The following is a 12,207-nucleotide window of genomic DNA, read 5'->3' as shown; positions in this document are numbered from 1 at the left end:
GTCCTGGCAAAATAACAATGCCTTCACTGTCACAGAAGTGACCCGGGCTATTGAACGATGTATGAAAACACATCCGCATGGACAATATATATATGGACAATAAATACACGGAGTGCATAGAAACTGTTCCAAATCCCATTGTAGACAGGGAAGTCATCCCCAACAAGGGGTTTGGGAATAAGTCTTCATTTTCAGTCCACTCAAGCGAGCTCATTGCACATCCCTCTCTCCTCCTAACAGCCCTGCACTAATGCTGAGTTTGGCTCACCATGGCTTTATTTTTAACCTCGTGACCAAAGCCTTTCAAATTCACCACGTCCTGCAAAGCAGCAAAGGGTTCAGACCCCTATTCTGCAGATGGATCCATGGGGAGAGCTGGCACTGCCGCTCCAGCAGCCAACACTGAGGTGTGGGGTGGGCACAGGGGTGGCACGGCCCCAACGCCCACTGCTTCACACGAGCAGCTGGCATCTGCAGCGTGCTCTGCTGCACACAGAGCAGCATCAGGCCCGGCTTCTTCCTTCCTGAGCACTGGAACCAAGGATGGAAGGCTCTCATGCAAGCTCAGCCTTCGAAACACAGGCACCAGGGGTGCCTTCCTAGTGCTGGTGCTACAGGTGTAGCAGAGGGGCCTGGCAGAGCCCTGACTCTATCCAGGAAGGTCCGGAATGCTTTAGCCATGTAACACCAAAAAAAAAAAACCCAGCAAAAACAATGAGCTGATTGAGTTCCCAGTACAACCACAGAGCGGAACTGTTGTGCAAGACGGTGCCATTCGCACAGCCACTTCTCAGAGCAGAACAGCTTTTTGGTGGTGTCCCCAAGCTCTGGTCTTGTTCTTCATCTGAGAAAACCATCAGCTTCAGAATGGGTGTTTTCTTCAGAGATGACTGTTCAAGTTATAATAGAGATTCTTCAGCTCTTAAATGCATACATATCTATACGTGCAGACACCCACAAGCAGCACAGAGAAGGCAGAATTTGCTAAAAGAATGCAAATGACATTCTGCTGGCTGCCACTGAAAACCCTGCCTCTCTTGCCTCTGCTGGAAGAGCACGGTTTTGTGGGGACGCAGAACTTATTCTGCAAGGACAAAGAGCATCTCAGCAGATTTTCTCACTCTTGTGGGTTTGAAAAACAGACAGTATTTAGATATATATTTATATATATCTTGCTTTGCTGGCAGTGGCTGCAGAAGCAGAATGCAAAGCCCATAAAATTACCACCTTAGAAAAACACCAGCTTCTAATTAGCACAAAAATATTACGCACTGTGCACGTTTGCCTGTGGTGCTCAAGAGCAGAGAGGGCAAGTTATTCTGCGACACACAAAGTCACCAAAGCCACATTTCCCCCCATACACTGCGCTGCAATCACTTCGATGCCTTTAGCTCCCCTCTCTCACTCATCTGCTGGTGTGAGCTCAAGTCACAGCTCGTTATGGGGATGTATCGAGCAAACAGCTGCGGATCTGATGGAAAACAGCAGGGGTTCTCCACTCTGCTCTTCCCTTTGTATCTCCTGAGCAAGCAGAGCAGATTATTTCATAAGAGCCCAAAGAGGTAGAGCTATTTCAATTGCTCCACGGTTGTCCAGTGGAAGTGATTGAGAAGTTGCTTGGTGACATCAAAGAAACACCATCTGCATCTCACCCATGAGAAACAGCAGATGCAAGCCAAGAACTCAGAGGATGTCCAAACAGTGAGATGAGTCAAAAACAAGAGATTCTCCTATGATATGGAGTTATCCTCTGCAACCATGGTTCAGTTCTTCATGCTCTTGGGTTGAACTCCCTGAAGCAGTGGCAGCCAATCTTTGCTAAATTGGGCAGAAGCCACTTCTCTTCTGTTTTCTGCACCAAAAAAAAAGGCCATCAGACAAGATTTCACAGTGGATCCAGCAACCACTGGGAAGGTCTTAAATCCACTCTGTTCCAAACTGGAAACGTTTCCTCAAAGCAGCACTTTAAGGGCTCTGTAAAATCCCATGTCTTTGTGGCTCGGTCTAACGAACCTCCAGCCTCTTCAATCTTCTTGGGACATCTGTTCTTGCGGGGCAGTCTATTCTTTTTTATGGCTCTTGTTTGTGTTATGAGACACCACAGCCACAGCATAGACTCCTACTGTGCCTGGCACTCTGCAAACGCAGAGCACAACGCGGTCTGCGCTCCTTTGCATCTTCCAAGTCTCTCCCAGCTGGATGTCACTGAGCGATAATGAGACAGCACAAGCTTTCTAATATAGGAGGGAACATATGTGGAGGCATCGGCCACATCTCCCTCGATGAAACCTGTCACTGCATGCAAATGCAATGACAGAAGAACGTACTGCTGCGTTCGACGGTTGTAAGTTTGCAACCCGCCCCCCCAAAAATAGCAGAATCACTCATTCTCTACCAAGGGAGCATACATAGAGAATAGGGAGGAACTGTGCAGTGCCCTGTATGTGGCTGGAGATGCTGAGAAAAGGATCAGGTATTTCTATACGGCTAACACAAAAAGCTGCAGACTTACCAGGATACAGCTGCTTTGTCGGGGCGCTGAGCTGAGCATCTTTTGTTACTCTGTAAGCAACGTCTGCTTCTTTTGAAGATCTTCTGCTTGTGCAAAACCCTGTTGTTCTTGTGATACCATCAGGTAAATTGTGAAAATCTAATACCTTCAAGAGGTCTGCAGGTTCAGCTGCAAAAACAAAAGCAGAGAACAAGAATTAACAGGCAACAGGGCCAGCACTTGAAAAGACCCAAATCATTAGCCTGTGTCACACCAATCCTTCACCAGTTCTAAGGCACAGGTGAAATATGTTTTCAATAGTGTTAACATCAGCTCTAAAGCTAGGGCACCGTGCTGGTGGTCAAAGGCACTACCTCAACACAGAGGAGCAGTCATAGAATCATAGAATGGCCTGGGGTGAAAAGGACCACAGTGATCATCTAATCTCAAACCCCTGCTATGTGCAGGGTCACCAACCAGCAGCCCAGGCTGCCCAGAGCCACATCCAGCCTGTCCAAAGGATCCAGTCGATCAGCTGGGGAAGGAGGGAGAACACACCGTGTCATTAGCTGTAGTGGTTATATATTCTCCTGGATGTCTTCGCCCAGTCTCCATCATACAAATACACCCCTGAGGTTTAAGCATCGGAGAGAAAGTTCATGAGCTCGGAGAAAGGTTTAAATCAAGAAGCTGCCAGAAGTTTGCTGAGGCAAACCTTTTCATTCTTAAGTTAGTCAATGTAAAGAAAAATAAGTTTTAAAGCAAATACCAGAGTGAGTATCCCTAAGGATTACACACTTGTACCATGCAAAACAAGCGTGGGGCAATTCACACCAGCTGGAATAACAGGTAAACCCATGGCCACGCTTAGGGTTATAAGTGAGCTGAGGCAGAATCATCCCAGCATGATGTGTCGGTGCTCGTGCTGCTCCTGCAGGCTCACTCAGACCAGCACAGCACCCAGCCCTGCCTGGGGCAAGGCAAGGAGATCTCCCCTTTGGCAAGCATTGCCTCTTGTGGACTGCTACACAAAACACACACACACGCAGGCAGCAAAACACAAGCTTGATGGAAGGGGAGAGGTCTAGTCGTACCCTGGCTTTCCAAAAAGCACGTTCTGTTTTCTGTGGGAATTCAGGGCATGGCATGAGCCTTCACCTGAGCATGCCCTGAAGCAAGTGCACAGGCACAGACCAACAGTGTGAAGCAAAAAGCTCCTGGCCTCAGCCTTCCCTGTCCTTATCCACCGGGCTCATGTCCTTACAGAGAAGCAGGAAAACCTCTGAATAGGTAAAGGAGAGGTTCTCACACTCAGCACACCCACACCAGCAGGCTGCCACCTCCAGATATTGAGGTCTCTAGCGATTCAATAACGTGAGTGAGCCATCTTGCTAACTTCCTCATCTGGTCTTGCTGACACTGGGAGAGATGGCATCTCCAGAAGCACAGCAACCAGACCCGACGTTAAATGCTTACAATAAATGGTTTTGAATCCTGATCTGATACTTGCAGCAAAGTGCTGTCAGAAAGACAAACCGCCCAACTCAGCAAACCCATGGCAGTGCCCAAAGCAAACGCCTGCACGACAGCTTCATCTAGGCCTGCCTGCACAATACATCACAGCTGTATTCTTTTGCCCCATGATCCATTATTTTCCCTGAAGAGCGACATTACTCAGAGCTCAAGGGCAGCCTCACATCGGGCACTCTGACATGTGCAATATCCCAGCCAATCCCCTTGGGCCGCAGCTTCCACCCGTGTCCCAGGGCATCCCATCACTGCAATGGCCACAAAGGCACATGGCATCACCATCGCCAACATGGCAAAAAAGGATAATTAAAACATAAATGATCTCCAAGGGGACAGGAAGATAATAACAGGAGAAAGTTCTCAAGGGAGGGAAAAATAATAATAATATAAAAAGGGCCTCGCCTTGGGCTCAGGCATTCACTAGAAAGACCAGAGGAAAGGATTCACAGGAGAACATCCCAAGAGCCTGTACCGTATGCTACTGACTGCATCCATGGGGAAAGGCTACAACACACACATCAGCTTCAAACACACACAAAAAACAGCAATGGAAAGAAATACAACGAGCGGATCTTTTACAGCATGCAAAGCTTTGGTTACCAAGATGATCTGCCTAATATTTGCATGGAAAAGTCATGTACATTGTTAGGCAGCTTTAAAAAGTTTCCATAATCCTGAGAAATTGGGTCCTCACTGAGAGATTACAAACACATGGCAGATCCGAGTCAACGCTGCAGATAATAAACCAGCTGACAGAGCCTGGCCCGAGCAGCACACAGCTGTAACGTTTCCTCGTCTCTCATTCTTGTTAGACACAGAATATGGATGACATTTGTCTAAGCTGCCTTTACAGCTTGGATCTCCCCACTGCCTTTGACCACGCTTTGTTTCACGCAGAGATTTCTGCGTGCGCGCAGCACAAGCCGCCTTTAAGCAACTCGGGTTCTTATTTCTCCAGCTCTGCTTCCAGCCCCCTCCCTGTGCTCCGGGAGATTCAGATCAGCCAGCTCCCAGCCACCTCCACAACTTATTTATGGAGAAGAGGGGAAAAAGGCAGAGGCAGGGGGAGGGGATGCGAATTCCAGACTCCTGACATCAGCAGCGCTCCCCAGGCGGCTGCAGGGGATTTGGAGCCGCGCTCATCGCGCTGCTATAACTGAGCAGTGTACAGAGAGGTAGAGCAGCACGAAGGCACCAGCAGCACATTTTGCTGGCCGTATGCATTAGCAGAACCACACTGCTTCCAGGCCTCCGGCCGCTGCTTGGAGTCCTCCACCCAACCTCACTCTCCTCCGTGGCACTCTGTGCTGCGCTCCTCCTTTCTAAAGGATGATTTCAGCGTCTGCCTCCCCGTGCAGCTCTCAGGCTCCCAACACAACGTGCAATTCATCTTCGTTTGGAAGGCTCTCCGTACTCCTCTAACTGTGACGGATGAGCTCAAAGCGAGATGTTCAAGTCTAACAACAACCTGGGCGCAGCGCAAGCAGCAGAAAGCAGACTGTGGGTCACATCAGCCAACAGGAGAGGAAAACTATGGGTCAGACGTGTGTGCGTCATCTCTGCTCGCTCCAACTGAAGCCCTCAGCCCATTCCCACTGCGCTCCAGCGCTGCTCTGAGGAGCAGTTCAGCAGCGTGGAATCCTCCAGCCCTACCCAGGAAAGATGGGATTCACACAGGAGCAACTCCTATTCGTGCCCGGTTAACCAGTTTGTTTATTTCCCCTTCAGCCAAATCCAAGCACTGCAATCTCCTGTTAGGAGCTCTGACGGAATCACCCCAGAAGGACAGAGCCCACGCTGACCAGGACCGGCCCTGCAGGGTATTTCTTACAAGCTTGCACCAGGCTTGGCCTGCATCCGAGAACTCAATTAGTCGTTGCTTCATGAAAGCTCTTTTTTTTCTTTTTTTTTTTGCTGTTTTATGAATAACATTACTATGCCACGTTACACACTGGATCATTCTTTCACCCGGGATGCACAGGGCTGCCCAAGGAGGGCAGCAGCTCTGCCCCCGCTGCACCACAGGAGGATGGCCATGTAAACCCAAAAGGCAAAGCAGCAAATGACAAACACCCACAGTCAGACCCAAACTGGGGCTTACTTGTGCCTCAGAGTGCCCAAAAGCTGCACCCAACAGTGTGGGAAGCCCTGTGATGAGACAACAGAGCATCACCCCCCGCTCTGCACAGGGCAGAGATGAAGGACCCTATGCTGAGCACACACAGTGGCGAGAGTAGGAATTAAATCCCTAATTCCTCTGTGTCTACTCAGGGCTTAAACCGCAAGACCAATACGTGTGTTAATCAGGTTTGTAATTATTTAATTACATGCTAAAGCCTGGCATAGAGGCAGCTGGTATTAGGTTTATAATACCGCCCTCCACAATGCAAAGCAGCAGAGTGAGCTGTCAGATCCGATTCCACCAAGCTGCTAACCTGCACCGAGCTTTCCTCAGGCTGTGCTGCTTTCTCACCAGGTTTGATAGCAAGCCCAGGCTCTCCTATGTTTCATCTCCCCTGGCCAAGGCATCTTGTTTTGCTTTTACCTGCCGAAGTTGAACTTCTCAGCATTCCTCTGCTCATCCCTCTCCCCAAAGCACTTGGCTGAGCGTCAGGACACATAAGTTGCTTATACATTACTTGTGGGTATCTGCAGCCCCAGTGTCTGAAAGATTACCTAACGGCACGTCATAAGCCTCAAAACCATTCCCTCCCGTCATTTTTCATGGCAGTTCATTCAAACCTTATCCCCTAGGGAATCTGCAGTAGTTCAGCTTCCCTGATCAGAGCAATGGTGCTGCAATGACAGCTGTACCCACAGCACTCCATGAGCCAGCGCCCACACCGACCTCTTCCCATCCACAGGTCTCTATGCATTTTCCAGTGAGGATGCTACAACAGAGTTTGCTATGGCTGAAAACAGACCTGCTTTTCCAACCTCATTTCACTCATCACTGAAATGGTCACGAGGTCCCCAAAAACCTCAATGGAGCAGAAGCTGAACAGGCTTTAACACAGTAGTTTAATGAGGCAAACTTGCACGCACACACACGTAGCTGTCACAGCTGTGTGTGTGGCAGTGCAGGTGACTTCTTATGAACAACAGTGTCTAAAAGCAGGTTTAAGAAAGCCTTCCCCATTCACTACGTACCATTTCCATCTTAAGATACATCCGGAGCTTGTCCAGTGTTAGTTGACAGCACAGCCAAAGTGTAGGAGTCAAGAAAACACCCTTTCTTCACCCTTTTGCTTTATAATATCCTTCTAAGTGAAAATATTCCCCTCCAATACCCTGAAATGCATTTATTCTGCACAGCCAATGTATTTCTGTATTAATGTCAAAACTGTGACATTTGAGCGTCTGGAGAATAGGTCACCAACCCGCCGTGCTGGAGAACCATTCTTCTATATTTGGTTTCTCAACAGCCGAAGGGCATCCAAAGACTTTCAGGACTTCACGGCACAGCACTGAGTCATACTACAGCTTACGTGCAACTATTGCCAAAGAGTCGAGATCACAAGCTGAAGAATGAATAGGCATTTATGTTCCTGGCTGATTCCAGGTGCCCTCTGCAACTCTTTCATCACTTAATGTGCAACCCCCCTGTCTGGGTGTCTGTATCCACGTGCCACTTTGCTGACGATTCAGGCTCACTGGGAAGGAAAGCCCTTCTATATGAAGAGGCAATTAAAAAAAACCCACTGGTCTCCATCTTCAGCAAGTAGCAGCACTAAGTAAAGTGAATGAGGGTTATTTCCAAAGCAGCATCTCCTGGAGAAGACCCCTGAGTCTCTAAGAAAAGTGGAAAGAATTGTAATAGAAAAAGGGAGGAGATGCACTGCTGTTACCCTGCTCACAATCGCCCAGGATGAACCAGCTTAGATTGCCCTGTCTCTCCTGCATCAGACCTCAGTTGCCCTGGATCCCCATCGCCACCTCCAAGAACAGCACAGAGCCCCAAGTGTGGGCAGATCCAGCTGCTGTAGCAGATGTGCTGCTGGTCACACACAGCACCTTGGCTGAGCCAGTGAGCACCAGGCATACTGGGGGATGGAAGGTAGATATGAAGCTCCCTGGCTTCAACAAAACAAGGTCCACTGGTGCCAGAGAGACTGCTCCTTAACATTCCCCTCTCGTTTCTCTCATCTTTAAGCCTCACAATCATCAGCATCTGTTTTGAGGAGGTTACAAGACAGCATTTTGTAAGGATTTCCAGGTACTCGGATGACAAATATGACATTATTACCATATTTCCCCCAGTTAATAGCACCAATACATCTCGCACAAACAGCACTGCACAGAACAACACCATATCTCTTATCTTCTCCAACAGGCAGGGAAGGTTCCGCAGGGCTGCCTGAACGCACAGCAAAAACACACCCTTGGGAAGAGATGGAGAGATTATTGCCTGCTTTTAAAGGAAAAAGTGATTTCCAACCAAAGCCCAAACGCCCCCGAGCTGTGAGTTAATGCTGCCCTTCAGTACAGCCTTCAATAGGAAAGGTGCCCACTTCACTAGTGCTGGGGGTTTGCTTGCTCTCTACCCAAAGGTTTACATCAATATGTAAGATTATAGCAGGAATTATTCAAGCACCAGCAGGTAACTGCTCCTGCACTGAGATCTAAAAGAGAGCTAAATGCAGATGGGAATCAAACTGCTTCCCTGGGCAACGTGCAGTCCACACCTGGAGAATCTCAACATCTATTCACTGTTCACTGCCGTTGAACTTTTAGCTCCAGCCCTTGGGTAATTAACTAAGCAAACAAGATGGCAGAGGCTAAGGCAATATAAACACACAATAACATTAAGCTCTAGTTGCCATTGTTCGAGCATCCTTTGGACTGAACTATGAGCCCCTTGAATTCTTCAGCACGGCAGCAGCCCAGTAAAATGCAATGACATTTGGACAAAGGAAAGGCATTTTAAGAAGGACAATTGGGGAGCCTGAACCGCAGGGCTGAAGCTATAAAGTTTGTTCCCTAGAAGGGGGCATAATATGGCAAAGAAGGCCATCTACAAACAGGGTCAGATACTCATCTGGTGCACGTCAGCTGGGTTCCAATAACTACAACAGATCTGTGTCAATTCACATTGCTGTAGGTTGCTGAATGTTTCAGCAGTGACTCACGTCATTCCCTTATGGGGTTTGTAAAGGCCCAAATAGTCCCAACTGTGAACAAAGGAAAGCATTATGCTGAGCCAGATTCGAACGATCGAATGCATAATCCCAAAAGGGACAGAAAGGAACCCAGAACCGACCCTGGAGCAGCTCCACGAGAGCGACGCTAAAATCCAACGGATCAAATCATCTTTGTTCCTTTGAGCATAAATAATTGTTTTTGAAATAATCAGTCGTTTGGGTTCCCCACAAAGCCGTGGTGTCAGCAGCAAAAAGCAGCCCTTCCCTCTGCAGAATATGATTAAACCACGCAGAAAATCTTCGCTGCAAATGCCACTCAGAACTTAAGGGCAATTCACAGCTAACAGGCAAGCATTGAAGGCTGCGGGGAAAATCCCCATTCAAGACAAGCAAATATCTCATTCATTCCAAAGGATGGAGTGTTTCAGATTCTTCTGTGGAAGGAGGAAGGCGAGCAGCATCACTTCTGGGGGGAACCTTCCCCATTCCCCACTGCTTGGATGGTGTTCTGAGTTACCATGACATTTTGGGAAGCCTTCCAGCAGCAGTTTGGTTGCTGGCAGGAGCCTTGGCCTTTAGAAGTGGTGAGGGTGAATGGACTCTAAAACTTCCGAAGTTATTAGAGCCACAAACACTCAGCAGAGCTGCAGAAGGAAACTGTGACAGTGCATGACTTCATTTTCTGAATGATCAGCAGCGTTCTTACAGCTCAGTTCTGGGAGCAGATTCAGAATGCCAGCCATGAAAGTGAGGTGCAGAAGTAAAGATACCCTTTCTCTTCATCCCCCTGGAATTATCTGGGTCCTTTATACAAAAATAAAACCACCTGAAACCCTGCAAGGCTGCAGATTGCTGCAGTACTTCGGGCACACATGCAGATGGACCAGCAGGGATAGAAACCTCATCCTTAGGGTCTGCCACCCTCCTGCTTTCCAGAAGGCTGTGCTCAGCTCTGGGGGTATTGCAATGATGTTTTCCAGATTGAGGGAGGGAAATAACTGATGCGAGAGCTGTCCCCTCTCTGAACATTACCTCTTTTTCCCATGAGAAGCAGGGAAGACCAGCACCCCTGCATATACCCAACCACAGCACAGCTCGCAGCAGGGAGGACTCCCCATCCACGGGCAGCACCTCTCTGACACCAAGCTGTCCCAGGGAAGGCACAGCTGGCAGCTCAAGCACAGGACTGCACATGCATAACAGGGGTCTGCAGCCACCAGCATCACTCAAGACCTCCAAGTCCCACTCTACCGTAACCATTTTGTGACCCAACCAAGCCACAAGACTCCCCTTCAGGCTAAGAACAGTTCCAAGCAGAACATTCTCATTTTCCTAAGCACTTGTTATTATCCAGGTGGTGCTGAGGGGTCAAGGCTGCCTGCCCAGCTCCCCACATTGCCCTGTGCTCACAGCTCATCCAGCTGCAGGCAGCATGGAGCCCCATGCAGGTGTGCTGCAGGGGGGAAGGAAATCACAGCGCTTTGTCCCCACTCTAGGGAGCGCGATGTGTTTCCAGACACTCTGGCACTTGGACAACATTTGCATTTTCAAAGCACTTCGTAATGATCAACTAATTAATGCTCTTTACAGTCTTCAATTAGGGCCCGATCCAACAGTGCGTTTAAGTCAGAAGTTTTGCAATCGGTTTTAATGCGCTGCAGAATTGTTCCTCCTGCAAGGAACAAAGAAGTTGGCATGCACATCTCCCAGAAGGGGCAGAGAAGAATAATACACACAAAAGAACTGCAGTAATAACCTCTCAGACCATTGGCATTGCACATCAGCAGCTGCCGGGGCTGCCCATCCATTCCAAGATGCTGGAGGTCATGGCAGAGAACACCTTGCTTCCTCCCTTTGCTATCCAAACCAAGCTGGCACTGAACCCAGAATGAGGGCATCACCTTGTTTGAAACCATGGAGACGTGGATTCAGGCCACTGATCTCCTCTGTGTGAGATCTCACTCAAGACTTTCCAGACAGAAACAAGCAGTTTTCCTGCAAAGGAGCAACCCTTGGTTCCTTTCATGCAGTGACCGTCTCACCGCGTGTGCAAGAGGTACAGAGAACAAATGGACCAAGCTTGGGTGAACATCCACCACTCCAAACCACCTTCTCTGCTGCCTCCTATAGCCAGCACAGCCCTTAAACATCTCGCTGTCCTTCAAGCAGATTGCCCAACCACGAGCCTAATTAAACCCATGAACACACACAACCACCTAATTACAATTGCTTCCACCATGCTGCAGCTACAGGTGGGGCGGTGATTGGCACTGCATCACCAGAGCATCCCATCAGCCACTTAAAAGGGGAACGACACCACAGAGAGGTTCTTCCTTCCAGAACAACCACTGAAGGCTCATTTTCACGCACTGCGGTTGTTTTGCAGTCCATGAAGTTTATGGAATCGAGCTTAAATAATTTTGATTTTCAAATATTTTATTGATTTTTGTTTTATTTTTATTTTTTTTTTAAGCTCAACGTTGAATTATTTTCAGCACTAATATTTACTTGGATGCTTTGGAAATAAATATAAAACCAATTCTTCCTTTCAGATGCTTGGGTCAATAAAACCTCAGCGTTTGCTTAATAACTATATCTGATTCTCCCCAAAAACATAGCTGGAAGGCAACTTTCCAATACCTGCTTCCCCTCGTTAAAACCACTCCTAAAGCTTGTTTTCCAGAGTTAGCCACAGACCCACTGCCATGAGTTCATCAGTTCTCAGCAACCACAGCAGTCTGGATGCCCTCAGGGTAGGGAGAAATCCACTGCTTACGCAGCCACCTCCTCGTGGTGCTCTCATCTCCAACCCATACTTATCCAGATCCCATTCCTGATCCAACATCTGCTACTTCCAATAGGGAATGAGCATTGTTTTCCTTCAGACCACCGGAGGGTTTTATGGACCCGTTAGAATAATATATCATCTGCCCACGTCCAAACATGCACAGAAAGAGAGGCTCATCCAAACACAACACTCAGCTTCCATTCCTTTCCAATTCCATTCCTTTCCAAATCAAAGATCGTGTGTACATTACGTATTTC

The 12,207-nt window shown here is 48.2% G+C and overlaps 1 protein-coding gene across 3 annotated transcripts in view; it reads right to left on the bottom strand.

Moving 5' to 3' along the window:
* Window positions 1-12,207, bottom strand: part of COL5A1 (collagen type V alpha 1 chain) — a 128,420-nt gene that overhangs the window by 98,611 nt on the left and 17,602 nt on the right. For all 3 annotated transcript variants that reach the window (NM_204790.4, XM_040648943.1, XM_040648944.1), the window contains exon 2: window positions 2,513-2,680. In NM_204790.4, coding sequence (NP_990121.2) covers window positions 2,513-2,680 — 168 coding nt within the window. The remainder of the gene's footprint in view (window positions 1-2,512; window positions 2,681-12,207) is intronic.

Source organism: Gallus gallus, chromosome 17, assembly GCF_016699485.2.
Source record: "Gallus gallus isolate bGalGal1 chromosome 17, bGalGal1.mat.broiler.GRCg7b, whole genome shotgun sequence".
In the NCBI taxonomy this organism is placed as follows: Eukaryota; Metazoa; Chordata; class Aves; order Galliformes; family Phasianidae; genus Gallus; species Gallus gallus.
The sequence above is the reverse complement of the archived record's forward strand: the minus strand, read 5'-3'. Positions and strand labels throughout refer to the sequence as shown.